This window comes from Aegilops tauschii, chromosome 4, assembly GCF_002575655.3.
Source record: "Aegilops tauschii subsp. strangulata cultivar AL8/78 chromosome 4, Aet v6.0, whole genome shotgun sequence".
In the NCBI taxonomy this organism is placed as follows: Eukaryota; Viridiplantae; Streptophyta; class Magnoliopsida; order Poales; family Poaceae; genus Aegilops; species Aegilops tauschii.
In genome coordinates, this window is record NC_053038.3 from 486,605,563 (window position 1) to 486,628,771 (window position 23,209).

The 23,209-nt window shown below is 46.7% G+C and overlaps 1 protein-coding gene across 1 annotated transcript; it reads right to left on the reverse strand.

Annotated features, from left to right (window-relative positions):
- Positions 1–13,517: 13,517 nt before the first annotated feature.
- Positions 13,518–22,126, reverse strand: LOC109738798 (pentatricopeptide repeat-containing protein At1g76280). The gene is made up of 13 exons (XM_020297901.4): positions 21,540–22,126; positions 20,984–21,177; positions 20,780–20,887; positions 19,536–19,712; positions 18,484–18,904; positions 18,220–18,386; positions 17,179–17,274; positions 16,711–16,890; positions 16,151–16,378; positions 15,043–15,186; positions 14,714–14,902; positions 14,492–14,611; positions 13,518–14,411 (listed from the first exon to the last, which is right to left on the reverse strand). Exons 1-13 carry the CDS (start codon positions 21,730–21,732, stop codon positions 14,004–14,006), a joined length of 2,625 nt encoding a protein of 874 aa, XP_020153490.1. The 5' UTR covers positions 21,733–22,126; the 3' UTR covers positions 13,518–14,003.
- Positions 22,127–23,209: the final 1,083 nt, after the last annotated feature.

Consider the following 23,209-nt stretch of genomic DNA (forward strand, 5'->3'; position numbering starts at 1 on the left):
AGGGTGAAATTCAGCAAAGGCATCATTATCAGAGGCTAATCGATTAACAGAGAGCAGATTTTTGTCAACATCAGGAACGTGCAGAATATTGCAGAGGTAAAGTGGTTTAGATGAGCCAGGTATAGATGAATGACCAACATGTGAGATAGACAAACCTGCTCCGTTCGCGACGTGCACCTTGTCTTTGCCGCCGCAGCGCTCGTGGATGGCGAGACGATCAAGGTCGTTTGTCAGGTGATCGGTCGCCCCTGTGTCGACGTACCAATCTGTGTCGACGGAGTAGGAGCCCGTGTTGGCGGTGTTGGCGGAGCGCTCACGCTGATCTTCAGGCTGGAACGCGTGGTTGAAGCGGTTGCGGCAGTGAAGCGCGTCATGGCCAAACTTGCCGCAGACTTGGCACTTGAGGTTGCTGTGGCCGTTGCCACGACCGCGTCCGCCGTGGCCACGATTGCTGTTGTTGCTGCCGCCTTGTCCACCCTGGTTGCCACGGCCAGCACCGCGGCCATCAGAGTTGCGCGCGGCGACGTTCGCCGAAGGGTGGATCGCGCCGACGGAGGCCTGCTGCTCGAGGCGGAGTTCGGCGCTGAGGAGGAACGCGTAGAAGCTGCTGAGGCTGATGGGGTCGTCGCGCGCCGTGACCGACGCGACTAGCGGCTCAAACTCGGGACCTAGTCCAGCGAGTATGTAGCCAAGCACCTCCTCGTCGGTGAGAGGCTTGCCAATGGACGCCATGGCATCAGCAAAGCCCCGCATCTTGCGGTAGTACTCCGAGGCTGTGAGGTCCTTCTTCTTCAGATTGGAGAGCTGGTAGCGCAGCTGCATGACGCGGGCACGATTTTGTGAGGCAAACATATCATGAAGAGTGGTCTAGACCTGTTCAGACGTGCGGAGCTGAGTCATCTGTCCAAGGATATCCTCGGTCATGGAGCCGAGGAGAGCGATCATCACCAGCTGATCCTGCTGGTACCACCGAAGAAACGCCGGATTGGCCACCTCCTTGGCCGCATCGCCGGTGCCTTCTGTGATGGTGTGTGGCGGCGCCGTTTCGGAGCCGGAAACATATCCGAACAAGCCGTTCGAGGCGAGAGCAGGGACAGCCTGGGTCTTCCACAGAAGGAAATTGTCCCTCGTGAGACGCAGGGTGATAAGGTTTCCGATCGAGGTGATCGTGGGTGCGGCAGAGGAGGAGCTGGAACTGGTGGCAAGGGTGCCCATGGGGGTGGTGATGAGGGCGCCAGCGGTGTTGGAGAGGAGGCTGGGGGTGGTGCCGGTCATGGTGGAAGATGGGATCTTGGTGCTCTGTATACCAAGTTAGAGAGAATAGTTTGCCATACAATACCCCAAGGGGCAGGTCATGTATTTATATGGGCAATGACTTGATTGCCAAGATTACAAGTACAGGATAAGTACAACAACCGTGAGATATATTCTGGTTGTTTAAACAAGATATACATGACCTAAATCTAACCAACATAGTTAGGATCTTGTACGTTAACACCCGGCCACCTCTGGCAGGCCTCGCACGCACCCACACCGCACCATGGAGCCACCCCGGCCTGACGAGCCTGTTGCTAAATCCCTAGAAGGGGGAGGGAGCTCACCAAGCCCAACGCAGACGAACCGCCGCCGGAGAGACCCGCCATCGCCGTGTGCAGACCGGACGACCACCGTGGCCGTAGCAACGCCGCTGCAGACCACCCCACGCAGAGGCCACGACGGACCTCTGCTATCACGTCACGCCGCCCGCCGCCATCCAGGAGCCGGATCCGGGTGGATCTGCCGGACCCGCGCCAGCACGCTACCGCCCAAATTGGGACCTCCCGCGGCCGCCACACTGCAGGCGTTCCCCCCCGCTCGCCGGTGCATCCCCACCAGGCACCCCCGTCGCCGAATAGAGAGCACGCCGCTACGCCGCCAGTCATGGTGCACGAGGGGAGGGGAAGAAGCGGCCCTGCCGCTGCCACCGCCGACGTCACTGGGCGGCGGCGAGGGGCGAGGGCAGACGGGAGGGGGTCGGAGCTGCGGCAGCTAGGGTTCCCCCGGTTGCTCGCTAGAGCGACGCGGGAGCTACAATATATAAAGAGAACCAAAGTTTGGCCTCGTACGGGCTACAAAATAATGTAAGAACCTAGCAAACGATGCATCTATTTTAGATCCACACATTTATCTTCCTTCATTGAAAGTTTACAAGCACTTGGTGAGCATTTCTATGTACTTATTAAAAAAATCGGAAATTTTGAAACTCTAAATGTGTTTTTGGTTCATTTTTCTCGCACTCCCTCGAGTAACAAGCCACAAAATTATGTATGTACAACTAATGACGTACAGTGGCGACAGAGAGGGAGAGATAAAATTATGAGTACTCAAAAATTATGTATGTACAGCTAATAACTTACAGTGGCGACAAAGAGTGAAATTTGAAACAATGAATCCAACTTATCCATGTGTGTGTGCTAAACTGTAATCAACATAATTAATAAGAAATGTACAGTGGCGACAGAGGGAGAGGAAGAAAATCGCTGAACAAACAAGACAATTACAGTGCTACTGTGCATGTATATGATCATCAGTTCATCACCCCGGCCGATCTTCAAAATTCACAAGCTGGCTCCAAGCCTCGAACGAAGCACTTGTCGTCTCAGCTGATGAGCTCTCGTATCGCCTGCATGGTGGACGGGGAGAAGAAGAAGCTGCTCGGGGACAGCAGCGGTGATGATGCGGCAGCCGGGGAAGCAGGAGGCGCCGGATGGTCACCACCGCACGGCGCACGCTGCTGCTGGCCAAACGTGAGAACCAAAGACGTCGAGGCCCTGCCGTCCCTAGCTCCGGATCCGGACGTCGCCTCCGTCGACGACCGCTGCTTGCAATTGCCCGTGAGCCTCTGCACGACGGCCATGAACTCGTGTGGGTCGGCGTGGACGACCCTCGGCGTGCGCTCGTACACGATCACGGGCCCGGCTGGTCCGACGTGGTCGCCGACGCGTGGCTTCTTGGACGGCCGGGCCGACAGGCTCAGCGGCTGCGGCCTGAGGCCCCGGAGGCCGCCTGCTCTTTTCGGCTTGGACGACGTCGACGCCATGGTGTGTGTGTGTGTGTGTGTGTGTGTGTGTGTGTGTGTGTGTGTGTGTGTGTTTTGTGTCCTTTGCAAGCGGAGTTAGTTTGGTGCTGCTCCTATACGCACGGAGGCATTAATGGTTATATAGGGGAGTCGCCGTGGTTAGGGCAGGATGGCAAGAGAAATGGTGAGCCGAACTTGGACTTGCTTCCCTCCGTGCATGGCTGCGATTCTGCGTGCACAAGAAAAGGTCAGAGATGGGAATAAACTAGTGTTGCTTCCTCCGTATGGAAGAAGTTGTTGGTATGTGTATGTACTTAGTATACTTTAAATTATCGGTGAGTTTCGTGGCGATCCCTCCATTTTGGTACTACTCAAATAGATAGTGTTGTGTTTTATTTTGTATTTACTCTGTGCGTTGTATTGATCGCTACCTATGTACGGCACACAGGGAATCAAATAAATGTTTGTGTTGTGAAATTAGTTTTATGGCCAATCCACCTAACTGTTTCATGTCCAAGGTGAAGACTCTTGTTCTTACCTAATTGATTGGTTAGGCTCAGCAGCAGCGTCGAACTTGCGTCATTGCCTTGTTAAAGACGTTGTCTCCCTACCGATGTTCTAGCCTTCATTAACCGGCCGATGAAAACCCTTGTCTTGGCCCTTTTTTGGTCGGACCTGCAGGCGGTGACGCACGGACAACGTTTATTCTTCCATCTTGAAGATGCTGTTGCGGAAGAAATCAACTTAGTGTTAATTTTATATTTTGTTATGATTCTGTCGTAGTTATTTATGGTATGTCAGTAGTCTACTTGCTGATGATTTACATCAACTTTAATAAATATATGCAGGGGCGGAGCCAGAAATTTTGTGAAGCCTGGGCAAGTTTTATCCTAAGTGTATAATATAAAAATTAAAATCAGGTATTTGGATCAAGTCTCTTTTTTTGCATGATACCGATTTTTTCCGGTAGGCACTAGAAGAACTGTTTTTAGAAGAAAAAAAAAACTCAAAAATTCGGCATTTTCACTTGAAAGCATTTAAATGAGTTTTGAGTTCAAACACTTCCACCGACGATCCTTTCCCTAATGCGCGGGTATGAGTCCTCCCTAACCCATTGTGGCCATAACTTTTTTAAGGCGGCTGCTACAAATCAGCCGGATGATTTTTTAGAGAAATCATCCGCCTGTTCAGTCGTCCGATCAGCGTGCAAGGGGTCGTTGGATCACAGGCAGGCAACAATGAGCGTGACAGCTTCAGCGCAACGCCATTGCAGCCCCCGCGGAGCTCCAACCAAGCATGGACGGCATCCGGTGAGCTCCATTGCAACCCGATGGAGCTCCAATGCAGCACGACCGCTCCGGCGGAGCTCCATTGCAACTCCGGCGGGCTCCAACGCGGCACCAAGGCTCCGGCGGGCTCCAACGCGGCACCAAGGCTTCGGCGAAGCTCCATTGCAACTCCGGCCAAGCTCCATTGCAGCCCCGACGAAGCTTCAACGATCTCCGTGGTGCTTCACTGTAGCTCCGGCGCGGTTCATTGCAGCTCTGGCATGCTTCGTTGCAGCTCCGGCGGCGCTTCATTGCAGCCCCGGCGGAGCTTCGACGACCCAGAGAGCGCTCCATTGCAGCTCCGCAGCCAGCGACTTGCAGCAACCAGCAGCACCGCCCCGACGTTGCGCCGCAACACTGTGGCCATGGACGAGTTGCTGCGTCGCAGCACCGACGGGTCGTCGACGAGCGGCCGCCCACCCCTGCGTGTTGCGTCGCCCCTCGGGGTTGCAGCACCGCGGCGGTGGCACGTGGCGGAGATACGGTGGGAGGGAGTCGCCGGTCGCTTCCTGGTTCGCCGCACCTGGGCGGGGTTGCCGGCGTCCCCCATGGGAGCCTCTCTCCTTTCTCGCGTGTGACGACAGAGAGATGGGGGAAAGGGGAAAAGCAATGGGGAAGAACATGTGGAGAAGATTGGGTTCGAAGAGATAAGGCCGGCTGATGAGCGGTGGATGGGCCCAGAAGACACGTGTCCAACAGCGCGCGCGGCTTACGTTTGTTTGTTTTCATCCGGCTGAAAACAAACATTTTCCCTTTTTTAAACACTACTAATAAAATTAAAAATCAAGCTTGCAAGACATAGTCGATCTTGTGACATCGAAAACACTTCCACCATGCTAGGAGCTATTTTGTGTTAAATTATGCATACGGCTTCTATTCCACACTATGTGAGCGTGTAACAAAAAATTCTAGGTCCGACAAAATATCCGGTCGGTTTCTAAAAATTCCAACCGGTAAAAAAACCTTGATTCAGGTATGCAACATATAAAATAGTACCAAAATCCCAAACCACAATCTACATTAATAATGAAGTAGTCATACAAATTTAATTTATAGCGAGGTACTCAAAATTTAAAACCCCAGTAAGTCTGTCGAACACCCCACGCTGTGATCGTGGCGAGGTGGAGCGATGGACCTAGGATCATGGTCCTTTTTGTTTTTTTCTTAAGAAAAGATCACGGTCCTGCTAATCCCAAACAGGCTGCTTGCTAGGCCGGCAGGCCAGTGGGCCTACTTCTCATCTGAGTACCACTACCACCGGGCGTTAGCCATAACCAGCCCAGCTGGCCGGGTAAAACACGATTGCGTTGACGATCTTTCCTTGATCTAAGAGCATTATTAGTAGAACCCTCGAACCCTCAAATCCTTAAAGCAGTTTTAAGGGTTGAGAAGTGCCACTTTTTGACATTTTTAAGGGTTGAAAAACAGGGGCAAATACTAGAACCCTCAAACCCAACCCTTATAACGGAATATTCCGTCGAGCACCTCGGGCATTCCGTCGAGCACCTCGTGCACGACGGGCGGAGGGTCGGCGATTGGGGGCGCGGGCGCGGTCTTCGTCCGGGAGGTGGTCCTCTTCACGACCGGGGTCCCTTCCGTGGCGAGCTTGGCCACCGCAGCACCCTTCGGCCCAACCGACGACGTCTTCCGATGGCGCTTGGTGGTGGGCGGCTGCGGCGGGGCGAGGGAGGAGGCGGGGGCCAGGGCGACTGTGGGCTGCGGAGGGACGACGTGCTGGCCAGCACGCCGCCGCTTGGAGCCGAGGACGTGGGTGGCGGCCACCACCGACGCGACCTGCGCCTGGCTCGGGACGGGCGGCTGCTGGGCCGACGTGGGCGTCGCGGAGGCGGCAATTGGGGGCGGGGCGACGGGCGGGGCAAGGGAGGAGGCGGGCGTGAGGACGGGGGCCGGCGGCGGCTCCATGGCGCGCGGCGGCCGGCGGCGATTGGGGGCGGGGCGACGGGCGGGGCAAGGGAGGAGGCGGGCGACGAACCTGATTTTTCCCTCCCGCGCGCGCGCAACGGACAAATAGAGGTTGGGGTTGTTTCCCCTCTCCAACCCTCACTTTTAGAGGCTGGGAGAGCGACCCGGGCTCTAACCCTTAAAATTGTTTACAGGTTTAGGGGTTAAAGGGTTCTAGTCGCGTTTTTTTTTTCAACCCGTAAAAAAGCGGTTATTTTTGAGGGTTTGAGGGTTTGAAGGTACTACTAGACATGCTCTAAGGAGGCCATCGTAGCTGGCAACTGCCCAGGGTCGCCGGGCGCTGGCTCCGCCACTGAATATATGGATGTATGTAGGCCAGGGGTTTGAACCTCCTTTTCGAACAAGAAAAATAACTAGCTTTAACTGCAGAGAAGTTTGTTTACAGCCCTTGTAAAGCGTCATCTGTTTTGGAACTGAGTCGATGTATGATATGCACGTAGCAGCCAGCAGACGTATGCATGTCAAATGACATATATACTAGTTAATTTGTAGTAGTATTATAAGGATAAGATTGCGCAACATCAATCAATCATTCAACACAGACCGGAGCCGCCTATAATACACACACATATGCAGTACGAGGTACGGAGGTAGTAGTAGTTTAGCGAGTTCATCTGTGGATTCTGCTTCTTCCTGGACGGAGCATGCTGCGCGCGTGCATGCATGCATGGCTTCATATTTGAGCTGCATTTAACACGCGATTTTGATGCTAGGCGCTTAATTAACTACCTACTAGATCTAGTGATTATTATTGTTGGATTAGTAAACGTTTCAGGCTAAGCTTTGCGTACCGGATGACGCTACGAAGGAAGAAGGAGCAACAGCTAGCTCAGGGAAATATTTCAGCTTAGCTCCGGGTCAGACAAACACACGCGCAGAGGAAGCAGGCAGGCAGCCAGGCGTCTTCTGATTACGTCTTGTCCTTTACAACGAAATGATGTTTCGTTGGAAGGCAGCTACATACACCACAACCTGATTTGCCTCGAGAATTTGCTGCCTGCCGGGAAAGGACAATTAAAAAAGACTGGCGGAAAAGTTCTACTAATAGAGTGTCGAACTAGCCACATTTTTTTATTCTGAATTGCAGGGTGTGTGAAGATTTCAGGAACTGTTTTCACAAACAGAAGAAGAATGACGGAGGGCCTGGCGGTGGGGCCGGGATGGCGGAGGAATAGGGGCAGCGTGCTGCGTGTAGAATGGAGGAGAAGCGTCGGCGTGCTGCGCCAAGTCCACCTCAACCTAAACTACTAGCCGGAGTTAAGGCACCAGGATTGCCCTCTCCACCATCAGTCGCCGGTGCGACAGTCAGAGGAAAGGTGAACCCACGGACTCGCTGACGAAGCCTAAAGGGGAGAGTTTGCCCTTGCCGCCAAGGGGAAGGGGAGAAAAAATCACGCACTGTCGGACCTCCCTAACAATAGATTTGTCATTATCATTACGATTAAAACTAGTATAAATCTACCCCTAATAAGGAATTACCAACATGTTCGTCATAATCTAACTGATCAGTGCTAATCATTGGATCAGCCTAATACTACAAATTATACTCGGTTAAATATCTCTAAAACCATGTATATGCAACTAACGATGTATAATTTAAATAAACAAAGCTACCATGATCAGATGCGCGTTTGAAAACCTATGACAACCACATTCAATAGATAGACATTCCATTGTTTCCTTTGGTGCAGAAACAAAGAGATTGTTTATCAAGTTGAAAAAAAAGTGATTGATTATCAACTTGGTGCTAAAATGATGGGTGTTAATTACTAACTACCTTCATAAAAAAATAGCCAACGGGTAACCTCAAGGTGTTCTAAAATATTATCACAGTGTAGAAGGGGCGACGACATCGACGCATCGGCAGCTCGTTTTGGCGGTTGTTAGTGGTCGTTCAGTAGTGCCTTGAAGTCCCAATGTAATTTTCATTATATTTGAGGTGTTATCCTATTAAAAAAAAGTGTAGGAGGTGAACATCACTGTTGTTTAGACACACTTAACTCCACTGTAATAATGTATAATACTACTTCCTTGTGAAAGATCATAAATCCTGTAGAATCAGCATCATCCAATCTCTTATTCCTAGGAGCATACGCGCAATAACGGCCACATATCCATAGCAGTATCAACATCATCCAATTTATATTTCTTGAGACAAACAACCATACAAGTTGTCATTTTTTTCTACATGAGCTAGATTCCACGCTAAGCACGTCCATCTTTCTTGTAGCGTAGTCATTTTTCACTTAGAAACAAGCTAAGCACGTCCATAACCATCAGGGCATGAATCCATGTATGTATATATTGTTTGTGTAAAAAAGTATGCGTTTTGAGTCATAATTTTGCAAACTATTATTATGTCTTTCGGAAATTCACGTCAACTTTGGTTATTATGATATATGCTGAAATAATTTGATATATACGAAACCGGACTGTATTTTAATTTCATGTCGTATTTACCAAAGTATTAGTACCGTATAAACTAAAAACCTGTATAAACCGAACCATGTAAACCGAATGCACAGAGTTAAGCTGACGGCAAGGACGAGCCGAGGTTGCGGCGGAGGCGGCGGTTCGTGCCAAAGACGCCAAAGCCTAAATTATAGAAGTTTGAGACATTTAAGTTATGCTCGAAATATTTCAAAAGTGAAATTTGAAACAATGAATCCAACTTATCCATGTGTGTGCGCTAAGCTCTAATCAACACAATTAATAAGAATTGTACAGTGTGGCGACAGAGAGGGAGAGAAAGAAATCAGTGAACAAACTAAGACAAGTACACATGTGTACTGTGCATATATATGATCACCACCAGGGCCGATCGATCTTCAATTTTCACAAGCTGACTCTCAGCTGATGAGCTCCCGTATCGCCTGCATGGTGGTCGGGGAGAAGAAGAAGCTGCTCGGGGACAGCAGCGGTGATGATGCAGCAGCCGGGGAAGCAGAAGGTGCCGGATGATGAGCACCACACGGCGCACGCTGCTGCTGGCCAAGCCTGAGAACCAAAGCGTCCGCTGCTGTCCACGTCGAGGCCCTGCCGTCCCTAGCTCCGGATCCGGACGTCGCCTCTGGTGGCAACGTCATCGCCGCCGTCGACGGCCGCTGCTTGCAATTGCCCGTGAGCCTCTGCACGACGGCCATGAACTCGTGTGGGTCGGCGTGGACGACCGTCGGCGTGCGCTCGTACACGATCACGGGCCCGGCAGCTGGTCCGGCGTGGCCGCCGACGCGCGGCTTCTTGGACGGCCGTGCCGACAGACTCAGCGGCTGCGGCCTGGGGCCCCGGAGGCCACCTCCTCTCTTCGGCTTGGACGATGTCGACGACATGGCGTGCGTGTGTGTTGTGTCTCTGTTGAGGATTGTCTTTGCAAGCGGATTTAATTTGGTTCTACTCCTACGCACGGCGTCGTTAATGCTTATATAGGGGAAATGGTGAGCTGAACTTGGACTTGTTTCCCTCCGTGCATGGCTGCGATTCTGCGTGCACAAGAAAGGGTCAGAGCTGGGGATAAACTAGTGCCCCTTCCTACCCCGTATGGAAGAAGTTGTTGCTATGTGTATGTACTACTTTACTTTAAATAATCGATGAGTTTCGTGGTGATCCATCCGCTATTATACTATATACTAAAATAGATATTGTACTGTTGTGTTTTACTTTGTACATTGATCGCAACCCTTCGTATGAGAATGTATGGCGCAAAGGGAATCAAATACTAAATGTTTATGTTGTGGAACTGGTTTTATGGCCAATCTAATAATACTATTTCCACCTAGCCCACCTAACCGCTTGATGTCCAAGGTGAAGACCCATGTTTTGACCTTGATTTGTTGGGCGCAGCAGCGGCGAACTTGCGTTGTTATCTTGTTGAAGACGTTGTCTTCCTACCGATGTGCTGACCTTCGGTGATTGATCTCGGTAAACTAGGATGAAAATCCTTGTCTTGGCCATTTTTGGACGGATGTGGCGATGGTGTCATAAGGACGTTTATTTTTAAAGCCGTTGCTGCGAAATAATCATAGATGTTAATTTCATCTTGTTACAGTTTTGTCGTGCTTATCTCTGTTATGTACTCTATCAACTTTAGCAAATATGGTTGTGTGCTTTGTAATGTCGAATATGTCAGGGATTTCAATCTCCTTTTCGAAGAAAAGAGATTAACTACTCCATCCGATCGGAAATAAGCATTGTGGTTTTAGTGAGTAGCTTTTACTACAGAGAAGTTTGTTTAATAACCCTTCTAAAGCGTCATCTGTTTTGGAACTGAGTCAGCGTATGATATGGCTGTAGCAGCCGGCAGACGTATGCATGCCAAATGACATATAGTAGTAGTAGTAGTAGTATAATTAAGGTTAAGATTGCGTGACATCAATCATTCAACGCAAACCGACTATAAGAGGTACCAGTAGTAGTTTAGTTAGTTCATCTGTGGATTCCCTTCTGCTTCTTCCTGGATTCTGCTTCATATTTGAGCTGCATTTAACACGCGAGATCGATGCTAGAGGCTTAATTAACTACTCTAGTGATTACTATTGTTGGATTAGTCCAACGTTTCAGCCTAGGCTTTACGTACCGGGTGATGCAAGGAAGAAGGAGCAACAGCTATGTCAGGGAAATACTCCAGCTTAGCTGCAGGTCAGACAAACACACGCCTAGAGGAAGCAGACAGGTAGCCAGGTGTGTTCTGAATCTGATTACGCTTTATCCTTTACAACGAAATGACGTTCTGTTGATAGGCAGCTACACACACCACAACCTGATTTGCCTCAAGAATTTGCTCCCCCGAGAACCTCCGTCCGGAATGACTTGTCGATCAAACGGATGTATCTGGACGTACCATTTGAGCGACAAGTAATTCTGGACAGGGAAAGTTCTACTAATAGAGTGTAAGTTAACGCTCCTCTGCTCGACATGTTCCTGTGTCGAACTAACTACTTTTTTCGTTATTTTGAATGGCAGGTTGTGCAAAGAGAACTGTTTTCACAAACAGAAAAAGAATGACGGGGCTGGGGGCGGCACCGGGATGGCGGAGGAATAGGGGCGGCGTACTGCATGGAGAATGGAGGAGAAGCATCGGTGTGCTGCTCCAGGTCTACCCCCCTGGCGTCGATGGGCGCCACATCGTGACCTCGAGGCAGCGGTTCACTGTGGACACAATTTGCCTGGGGGATTGGCCATGGACGAAGTCGCGGCTGGTGAAGTCGAGGACGGCGGAAGCGGCGAGTGCGTGGAGCCACAGGCACACCCACAGACACGTCTGTCGGCTGCGACGGCCGTGGCGGCGAGACGGGGGAGAAATGTGGGTGGGGTGTGGGGATTATTTTTGAGAGGATATGAGGATTATTTCAATTGTAATTAGATTCAATGCATCATTATCATTAGGACGGGTGGCTATTATTTTAATTAATCAAATTTGTCATTATCATTACCATTAAAACTAGGAAAACATAAATCCACCCTTGATAAGGAATGACCAATGTGTCCTTGAGCCATAATCTGATCGAGCAGTGCGGATGCGTGGCGGGAGCGCGGTGGCTCGCCTTCACTGCGCCGCCCGTGATCAATGGAAGGCTGCTCGGTGGGCAGCCTTGGCATTGACTCACGCGGGAGCTGAGGCGATGAGATGAGGACGACGATGCAGTCGCTGACTCGACGGGTCCACGTGGTAGGAATCTGGCACGGGAAGTTTTGGCGCATTTTTTCTTTCCCCCGGTCGGCCTCAGCGCGCTGGGTTCGGCCTCGGTCCGCCGGCGCCAATTTCAGCCCTAAGCGGCGAAATTTGGGCTCCTAAGGGCGCGACTGTGCCTTTTTTTTTCGAGCCGGTGATAAAAAAGGGGCCTGGGAGGGCGAGTGGAGATGCTCTAACCATTGGATCAACCTAACATTGTGTAGAACAGTATACCATACAAAATCTCTAAAACTATGTATGTGCAACTAACAACATACTCTCTCCCTACCACAATATAACGTTTTTTGAAAACCTCTGACAACCACGTTCAATAGATAAATACCCCAAAAGATCATTTTCTTTTACAGAAACAAAGTAGAACTGTCTAGGACACATCTAGATGTGCCCTGATTATTGCACATCTAAGTTGCTCAATTATACTGGAAAGGAAAAAAAAGATATAAAAAAACATGTTTGCACGAAAATCAATGGCATGGGACTTAGATGTGCAGTACTTAGGACACGTCTAGATGTGCTTTAGCAAAACTGATTGTTTATCAACTTGGTTCTAAAACGATGTATGTTAATTACTGACTAAATAAAACAAGTATTAATGAAGAGAAGACCTCAAGGTGTTCTAAAACAGTATACTCCCTCCGTCCAATCTACTGGGAATAACAACGAGGTATTTCCTTATTGAAAGACTCATAAATCTTGTAGCGTCAACATGATCCGCTCTCTTTATTCCTAGGCGCATTACGCGCAATAACAGTCACATGTCCATGGCAGTACCAACAGCGCTCAGCACGTACTCAGTGGTCGGCCTAGGGAGAGCGGGCTCCAGCAGGCGGAGTCGACGGCGATGCAGGACCTGAGGCGCGCCGAGGCCACCGCCGTGTGCAGGGGCAGCAGCGTCTCCAGCGCCGCCGCCCTGCAGGAATTGAATTAAACACGATGTGAACGCAAACACATACACGCACGCACGATCCATCCATCTACTGGACGTACCTGCGGATGGCACGGGCGGCCGGTACGGGGGAGCGAGACGGCAGGGCCGAGCCGAGGCTGCGGCCGGCGAGCGGCGCCGGGCGGAGGGCCGATCTCGCGGCGGAAGCAGCGGCACGGTTCTACAATATGTTTCTTTTTCCACAAGAAAGGACTTGAGTACCGCACAGCATGAGCGGTTAGCTATAAAACCAACAACAAAAAAGAAGAACGAATGAACTTCGGTGGTTTCCGGACGTCGTCGCAAACCCATAGACAAGGCCGACGCATAATATATGTGCGCGAATGAATAATTTGTTCACTCTGGATAGCAGCAGCATGGATTTACAAAATGGGAAGAAAACAAAACAAAAGCGCAAATGATCGATGGCGGCACGCATCATCACGTTTAGTTTATTCACTGAGAGCAAGCAGAGAAAAAAGTTAGCAAGACAGTTTTCTTACCCAGTACTTGAAAAAACTTAATGCATGGACATCCCTAAAAAAGCACCCTTTTTTTCGACTCAAACAAGAGAGAAGAACTTGAGAGCTTCCAAGTTTACAATGTGCCCTTCGCTACCATGTCATTCTGTGATGACTTACAATCCCACAAGTCACTGTATACATACATTCATACATTAATACATACATACATACATATGCATGGTGAAAAAATAATCTTCTTATCATTTGAAGCAAGACAGTTCTGAGGAGAAAATTAATAATGAATTGAGTGGAGGTGAGCCATGTGGTTCAATCTTCGTCACCATCAACTCTCATGCAAAATTAGTGATCCTTGACAGCTGCTATTGGCTTCAAGAGCATGTCAAAACCCGGCGAAGGATGCGGGGGAGGTGCTAGCCCGTGAATGATGCCACGAATTGCATCACCAGCAATTGGCCGGCCTCAAGAGCACGCAACAGACCGGTAGACCAATCTCCTTGATCGGTTTAAACAAGACTGATACTTACCGGCGCAAATTTCATGACACGGGTCTCTTGTTAGCATCGTAAGACGATGCCAGCCTCCTCGCCCAGAGATTGTCCTCGGGAGACCAGGATATGGTGGAACCCATCGTCACGCACCACCTCAGGTTCAGTAAGGCTGCGGCGCTGCATTCTTCGGTTGCTTCGAATGTCCTAATGATCTTCAATTCAGCATCTGGATCTTCGCTGAGGATTAGATCCTCTAAAGCTGCTCCTTTCTCCTTGAGAATGCTCGCGTCCAAGGATATCATTCTCATACTGAGGACTTGCAATGCCTCGAGGGCGGTGTTGTACAATTCTTGGTCCACGTAGGCACAAAATGTGTACCAAAGCGTTGATTCATCGGGTCGAATCTTTGCTCTGTGAATACACTCAACAATGTATTCAACAACATGAATATTACCCTGTCAAGAATGACCAAACATGAGTTTCACTTCGGCATCATTTCGGGGTGACGAGTTGAAAAATTATATCATAGACATACTTTTGCATTCGCTTCTGAGAGTATTGTGTTGAAAATCTCAATGTCAGGTTGAATTCCTTCAGTTATGCACAAGTCCAGCAGATCCAGTGCCCCCTCAAAATCCTCTTTTGCTAATACAACCTTTCATGGAAAAACATGACATCAGACTCAAGCAAATGGGGCCCAGAAATTCAAATTAACTGAAGGAAAGAATTAGCAGTGCATTACATTAACTAGCCTTACCTTCAGGAGAGATGTGAAAGTCACAACCGTAGGACAGCAGCCATCTCGGAACATCAAGGACAACAAAGCTCCAGCTGATTTGACACACGGCAACAATTTGCAGCACTCTATCATGATGTTATAAATGGCAGTATTGGTTGGGAGACCCCATGATCTCATGATCTTGAAGGTCCTTATTGCCTTAGGTGTCTGCAAACCAGAAAGAGGTTTGTCGAATTCAACAATTTTCAAGAATTCAACAAAGCATAAAAAATTGCTTGCAAGAAAAACTGAACCCAGTTCGTCATTTCATATAACAAAATAAATGGTAAAAGGACGTAGATCCTTACTTCCTTTGCTTTAACCAAAGCATGCAGCACAATGCCGTAGAGATCACTCTTCTGATAAGGATCCATGTTCCATAAAACATTCTCAGCAACATTCAAGTACCTCAGCATTTCATCTATCATTCCCTCGGCTCCAAAGGCTCGTATCTGAAATAATATGATGTAAATTAAAATACCAAGACTTTCGATGCATGCTATCATTGTAAGAAGTATCGAAGATCATAATGAGACGTGACAAGTGATCTTAGCAATCTAAACAAGAACTTTGACAATTATCATGGTGATATTTCAAGCCAGTGAGGTCTTGGGCGTGACTGACCAAATGATATGCTAGTTTGAGCATATTATACAAACCATGGTGCATATTCCCATTAGATCAGTATTAACACACAAGCAATGTTGTGAATCCCATTCATTGCGAAGTGCTTCCTACTCTCCTAGACTAGGGTAGCGCACTCATATTAGCAAGTGCAGTCCAACCTCACATCACATGCAAATGACTGAGACATCCTATTCAGATAGATTAAAACTTGGCTTCCCTTTTTTAAGCATTATAAATCTAACGGATTAGGCACTGTAACTCAGATAAGATACTGGGAATGCTGGTGCGACAGGATAACATATGCTGACGTGTGCTAGTTTGAACATATCTTACAAGCCATGGTACAGACTTAATGAAGCAACTGCTTTCATGGACAGCCATCATCAACAAACAACAAAGAACAACAAATTTCGACCAGCCTAGAGCAATGTGACAAAGCCATAAAACGTCATTGTTTCTAAACAGAATGGTTACACACCTATGTGTTGCATCCTTAACCCCTACTGGCGCCAGGTGCCAACTCTCTTGATAGACCAATTTTTCATATGAAAAGGGAAAGGAAACAAGAAAATGTGAACTCCCTGTTTCCCAATGACCATAGCAGAGGTCCTGTAGCCAGCATATTAAAAAAATCATTACCACCCACAGAAGTCATTTACTAGGAGTTCTACACAAAACGGGCATGTTTTTCTTGCAACAATATTTCAAGTGATACACCTCTTCACACTGAACTGTAGACGGCAAAAAGATGAAGGTCTATATATATACGAAGTAGTGAAGTAAACATACCAAGTTCTTCATAGACACAAAACTATGTCGAATCTCATGGTTTAACATGTCCATCTCAATTATGCTTATCCTTTTGGAAACATCAGCATGTGATAGCATATTTCCTTCTTCATAAGGAACATTGACATTGCCAAACAGAGAAAACATAATTTCATAGGTCCAGATATGTGGCTTCAAATCCAAGCGCCTCATTTTCGCTAGTATGCGGAGAGCTCTTTCTGGTTCATTCTACAAAAATAATAAGAGGGGATTTAGTTCTAATTTCTATACAATCAGGAAACTCAGGTGCACTGACAACTAAAGAAAAATTATTGTTGGCAGTTCAAATTTCTATACAATCAGCAAACTCAGGTGCACTGACAACTAAAGAAAAATTATTATCGTTGGTATGACAAAGAGCACCAACGATTTTGAGACAGGAAAAGACGAAGATTATTGATAAACCATACATTAGCCTATAAGTACCCTTAGCGTAAATGGCAAGCTGAAATTAAGATGACAGGAGATAGGGACACAAATATGGCATGATAGACAATCTCTTTCCAAAGGCAATACATTACCATAATGTCACAACCAGAAAGCAAAGCATTAAAAGCATGTATATGCTCCGGTTGTATATCTGAAATTCTTCCCAAGAAATGCTCAGCCAGATCCAACTGTAAGCTTTTGCTATGGTCAACGGAAAGCGCAACGAGTGTACTGTCGTAAGGCCTGATACCTCTTCTATCCATCACTTCGATCTGGAATGCACGAGAACATAAATATAGTAGCATTAGTAGCTTCAATGGAGAGTAATTAAATAGTGATTAGCAGTCGCAATAGAACAGGTACAGTTCAGGTTTACATAGGAGTTTCTATGCAGAGTAAGTAAACAGTGATTAACATTACAATTACAATAGCTTCTAAAAAATTCAGACAGTAGAGAATAACTATATTCAGGGTTTTACAAAATAATTAGTGTGCACAATCAAATTTAACAAGATATCCTTTCATGTAACTGGATATGTCATAAACTTTTGATAGCATACCACTTTGATGGCATGTGCAACTCCTTTCCCGGCTATCACACACTTGATAAAACCATCATATGTAAATCTTGATGGTCGCAGTCCAATCTTGTGCATCTGAGAAGAAAGAATAACATTGAGCATAAACATCAAACTTCACTGGCGTGAAACATGAAATTTCCGCACTTCCCACCACTTTTCCACTAATAGAAGCAGAAAATCAGTAAATAATTAAAATACTAGAATAGTTGCTGATAAGCAACTCCACATGTCAGTTACTAACTTTAAATGAATTTAATTCTTCAACCGAGTTCATGCTCTGTTTTTGAAGAGCGGCGTTTTGATTCTCGGGTGTTTCTACACCCAGGTAAACAGAAAAGTCAAAAAAATAGGAAACAAATTTCAAAGATGAGAAACTCTTGTAGGTGCTTGCAAATTTTTACGCTGAGATGACATCCGAGGAGCTCGGTACAAAAAACCGAGCTCCAAAATGTCCAAAGCTGCAACAAAATTCGAGCTCCGGCTTTTTTTGTTACCGACCGCCTCGGATGTCATCTCAGCACGGAAAATTGCAAGCACCTAGAAGAGTTTCTCATATATTTTTTATAACAATTTCAGAATTTTTTAAAATTTTGGTTGGAATTCTTTTTGAATTTACTGTTCACACTGGGTGCATGCGAGTTCGGGGTCAGCTTTGGATTTCCACTGTTTTTGTGACTATCTTAAGAAGAAAGTAAACCGAAAGCAAAAGATTACAAAAAGAAAGTATCAGTCCAACTGATATGACCTAGATGAAACAGGTACAAAGATGAAATCAATCATATAAGCCACTGGAAAGTTACCACAGTGATATTCAACCAAGATTGATATGACCTAGATGAAACAGGTACAACAGATGAAATAAATCACACAGGCCACTGGAAAAGTTACCACACCACAGTGATGTTCAACCATCTAGAAGATTGATATATTAAGAGAACTGCTTAGGTAAAGACTTTAGCAAACAGAAAAACGGCAAGCCATAGTATATATTAAGACAACAAAAGACCACATACTAGTTACCTCTAGAAATAATTGCTCAGACAACTGGCAGTTGTCAACGTACACGCATGCATGTATGATATCATTGAAAGCCCATCGCAAAACATTCTTCACTGCAATGGGTGCAGAACTCAATGTCTTTGGCATCCTCCCATTGTCTGGTTCAGAATTGTCACCAAGATTGTCACCTGGAACAAGACTGAAAGTAAATAAGTTCTATAACTATCATTAAACTAAGTTTACAAGTATACTGCAGGGCTTATGTAGTTGGAATGCAGAACAGACCATCAGAAATAAATGACACATAACCCTTCAATTGCTCATGTTTTGATGATTGAGTTTCCACCCGTAACAGCTCCGGCTGAGCATCAATCAAGCATTCTTCAGTTCCCATCTTCCCTTGAGATGATGATGTCAGATCATAGTCCAATACAAGTTTGAGATCTTCTACTTCATGCAAAGCAGGTACAGGAATGTCTAATCTTGTTGATTGGCATCTCCTTTTAGAAGATACCCTCAGATGGTCAGTGCGTTCTCCGGCAAGGACTACCATACGCTGCAAGATACGATATGCAGATTGAAGGTCACCTAGTGTAGAGAAAGCCTTCACAAATTTCCTCTGAGTCACAATGCTTGGACTGTAATACCTAGTGCAGTCCTTCCATAAATCATGAACTGCAGACAAATTTCTCTGCAAAACTACGACCTGAAAAGATATATCAATCAAGTAAGCAAGCTGACGTATCCCAAGAAACGTGTGAAAATGTGACATACAACATTACATGAAAAGGAATGTCTCAAGAGACGCCCTAAAAATGAAATACAGAAAAGGAAAAAGCATGTGACTATTTCATAACAGAAGTAAAAGAAACTAAAATCAGCATGCAAGAGCTCCCCAAAAAAAGGACAGAAATTAAATGATGGACCAGAAGGGAATACAAATTATAAATGTACGCAAGCAGATGTTGATTCAGAAAATAAGGACCAAATAGTCCACGATGTCATGGATGATTATGAGGATAATTGGTTTGATGCCAACATTTGGCATTGCCAATACTTGCCAAGCCAATAATTGGCAATATCAAAAGTTGCCAAAAATTGGCACTTCTTGTGAGGTTTTCAAGTAAACATGGTAGCCAACCAAGCACTAGCCAATATTTGGCATTTGCCAAATGTTGGCATGCCAATTTTTGGCATCAAACCAATTATCCTCTATGTCTGACCATAGTTGCAGCCACAACAGGTAAGTTCTGGTACACTAGTACTTCTTCTCCAGATATGAAACTGAACTTCTGAAGATCATAAACAGGCAATATTGAACAACTGTTCATACAAACCTTCAGAAGCTCACAGAATGTTATTTCAGACTTCCCAAGAAGATGGTTTTCCATTATCTCTAGACAGCTCTCAGCATCATTCAGATTTGTGCTACAGGCACTCAAAAAGATGTTGAAAATCGGCAAAGCAGCGTATGAGCATTCTTTTTCCCCTAGAAGAGTGAGCAATTTAAGTGCCTACATCAGAAAGATGGTTGTCAACAACTTGAAGACTGCAAGGAGCTAACATGATCTCCTGCAAAAACTGATATGCTATAAGGCATTATTCAATACGCAGGTAAACGAGCAGAAGTGCAAGAAGAACTGCAGAGAGCACCAAAGATTAACAAAACAACATATTTTTTCATCAAAAGGGTTCATTAAAGAGAATAACAGCTTGCGTGCAGAAGGTACAACTTACTGTCTGATTCCCTCTCCTACAACTATACTACTCTCTCCGTCCCAAAAAAAAGTGTCTCAACTTTGTACGACTTTGGTACAAAGTTGTACTAAAGTTGAGACTTGTTTTGGGACGGAGGGAGTATATACAAACAATGAAAGGTCCACTTTGGCCCTGCTTTCCGTCTTAAATCTTCAAAACCGTCTAAAAGTGGGTCCTCAACTTCTAAGTTATACCATCCACCTGACCCCCTTGCGGCATTTTGGAGCACTTTTAGATGACATGGATGCACTGTCAGATCGGTTAAGACCACCAGCTGGTCATATGAAAACAATGATTCCGGACTGACTCAGTGAGCGCGAAGGTTTACTTCTAGATGGTTTTGAAGTTTCAGAGTGGAAAGCAAATGACCGCCAAAGTTCAAGGTCTGTAAGTGAAGTTTTTTCTCTACAACCAAAGGCTGCAGAGCCTATCATGAGCGAGCATGAAAATATTTGTGGGAATGCCCATGCACAGACTTCACCTGAAAGAAATAACCGGTGCATCATTTTGCCATTTTGGTTAAGGCATGAAATAGTATAACCATTCATCAAGTACCCTTAAAAAAGGCCTTGCCTAGTATTGAAGCTTCATTTTGTATTAAAGGATGAATACATCGGTATTGCATTTTGACTAGCTGGGAGCACTAAGAAATGGAAAGTTGGACAGCTTACACAGAGGAAACAGTGAATTGGATGGTTCAAGTGTATATTACTACTACTGATGCTCTATTTGAAGCAGTTTCGAAAGTGTATTTATATGATTGAACTCCCACACAAGTTACAAAGGCAAAAACTTCATTCGGTATATAAGAAATATCGCATACCTCCTTTGAATACCCTCCTTGGCTGAGTGCTCGAGTGACAGATCTGTAATGGCTTTTACTAATACCTATGGACTTCACATTCATGAGCTCCAATGTCTCCATAACAAACTATGCATATTGGAAAAGATCCAAAATGAGTACTGATAAAAATGACTATATCAAACTCCGTGCTCTAGGTAAAATATGCATCTGCAGTAGATTTACCAAAGGATCAGGTGCTTCTGCACAGTACTCCAGTATATAAGAAAAATCTTCTGAAGTTAATGCTTCTTTGGTTTGTTGAAGATTCGAGAGCATAATGGATGCTCGCTGCCGATCACCTTTACGAAGAGCATTTACAATATCGGTTTGCATGAATCTCGAAGCCATACTAGTCTTCCACGTAAAATCATGATGCTCTGAAGTCACCAAAACATTGGTTAGTGGTTACACACTGACACGAGGAACTACCTGCCTTACAGTACACAAATGCGCGTATAATTCAAAATGGAGCGTTTCTTATCAATTTCAGCAAGCGTGGAGTGTCCAATTGGTGTGCCGATATATTTTCAAGTGGAGGTAAACCAGAGTCTACTATCGGCTCACTGGCCTGAATTTGATCTGGTTATCGAATACAGGGGTTCAGCCAACTATTTCTGTTGAGAGTAACAGCTTGCACTAGTACTAGTATATAGGACCAACCTCGCGCAATGAATCTAGCAACATGTTGATGGATTTGATTACCAGTCTAGCACGCATCAAGTAAATCATGGATCCTTACCGAGAGAAGTGGAAATCATCCGAGCCCTGACGCCAGCCCAGAGGAGAGGCAGGCAGCGGTGGCGACTGGGAGGGAAGAATGGTTCGTCCCATGGAGGAAGACATTGCTGGTTCTGGGAACGAGACACGGACGGGGCTGCCGGCGGCGGAACGAGGGGGGCGGCGCGGCGGCCCGCCTGCCGGAGAGGCGACATGGGGACGTGATTCCGAGGCTCGATGCCGGGACTGCTGAGGCCTGGAAGTAGAGGAGGCGGAGGAGGGATAGGGCGCCGCACACGGAGACGTCGCCGATGAGGCCGCGCCGCCGCGCACGGCCGTCACGGTGCACGGCCCCGCCCCAGCGCGGCGGACCCGACGGAGGGAGGGAGATAGCTTAGGGAGCCGCCCCGCTCGTGGGGGCGGTACAGCGGAGGGCGGCGAGGCAGAGGAGTGAGCTCGGAGGCCGTGCGCGGAGAAGATGAGCGGGAATGGTGGAGGACGTCCGGCACTGCGGCGGCGCTGGGGGGATCGTGAGAGATTGGAGAGGAGCGCGAGAGTAGGCCCTCGGTGGCATGGACAGCACAGTCTGACGGCCCAAGCCCAAAACCCGACAGTGGGGCGGGCTGGACTCCAGTTTTAGGCCTGAAAGACCAATCAAAGCCCAAAATACCTAAAAATAGGATTTTTTTATAGAAATACCCGCATAATACTGCGTTTTATATAATATACCCTAAGAACTCTCAAAATATATATAATATACCCCTAAAAAATCCTATAATATAAATAATAAAATGTTATTATTTGTATTTTTGGGGGCCATGATCGGGCTTTTTAAAGCTTGATCCGAGGAATGCAAGCCAAGGAGAGAGAAGGGTGGTGTCGTGGTGGGAATAAACTACAAAGAGAGGTGAGAGAAAAGGAGAGATTAGGAGAGATACCATACAACTTACCATAAAACTTATGTGGGAAGCTTACCATATAACTTTTTTATTCAATATCTAGTTAATGTACCTTCCCGCCGACTTCAAATCGTTTATAGGCTTCATTATTTGATACCTCGGGTAGTAGATGCTTGAGAGTCACATATTCACCAAGTATGCAACCGAGTATGAAGGTTCTGTCACATGGCTCTTCAGAAGAGATCTATAAAAGCCATGTACATACCTCACATAGTAGATGCTTGAGAGTCACATATTCACGAAGTCTGCAACCGAGGTCGTCCATTTGACGGTCCAAAGAGTAGTGATGTGATGCCCTTTGAGTTGGTCTGGATAGCGAATGTTCCCTACCTTTTTTACGAGTGACCCTGAGTTATCAAACCCACAAGAGAATGTGCACTACGACAAAGGCTCTAACAAGTTCTTGCGAGAGAATTTAATTCTAGTTTTGCAACCAGACCTTAGCAACCTTAGGGGTGTGAACACTAGAATTAGAAACATGCATGGGTATGAGATCTTGATTCTTAAGACCATAAATTTGTGCTTGGGATCATCATGATATTAATGTGTGCTTTGGAAGACACTCGTTAAGATGTGCCTGCGACGCGATGAAGTGGGAGATGTGTCGAAATTACGTCTTGACCGGTGCACGACTTGCATCAACAGTCAGTTGTCCAACCGTAGGCCCTCACCGTCTCATAGGATTACCTCGATTATTAAGAATAAATATTCGGACAAAAGCATTGGGCGTTTA

Coding starts and splice junctions, on each gene's coding strand:
- LOC109738798 (XM_020297901.4), bottom strand. CDS start 21,732: ATGTCGCCTCTCCGGCAGGCGGGCCGCCGCGCCGCCCCCCTCGTTCCG. Junction 16,379..16,710: donor TTTCTGGTTGTGACATTATG/GTAATGTATTGC, acceptor TTATTTTTGTAG/AATGAACCAGAAAGAGCTCT. Junction 14,612..14,713: donor CTTTCACATCTCTCCTGAAG/GTAAGGCTAGTT, acceptor TTTCCATGAAAG/GTTGTATTAGCAAAAGAGGA.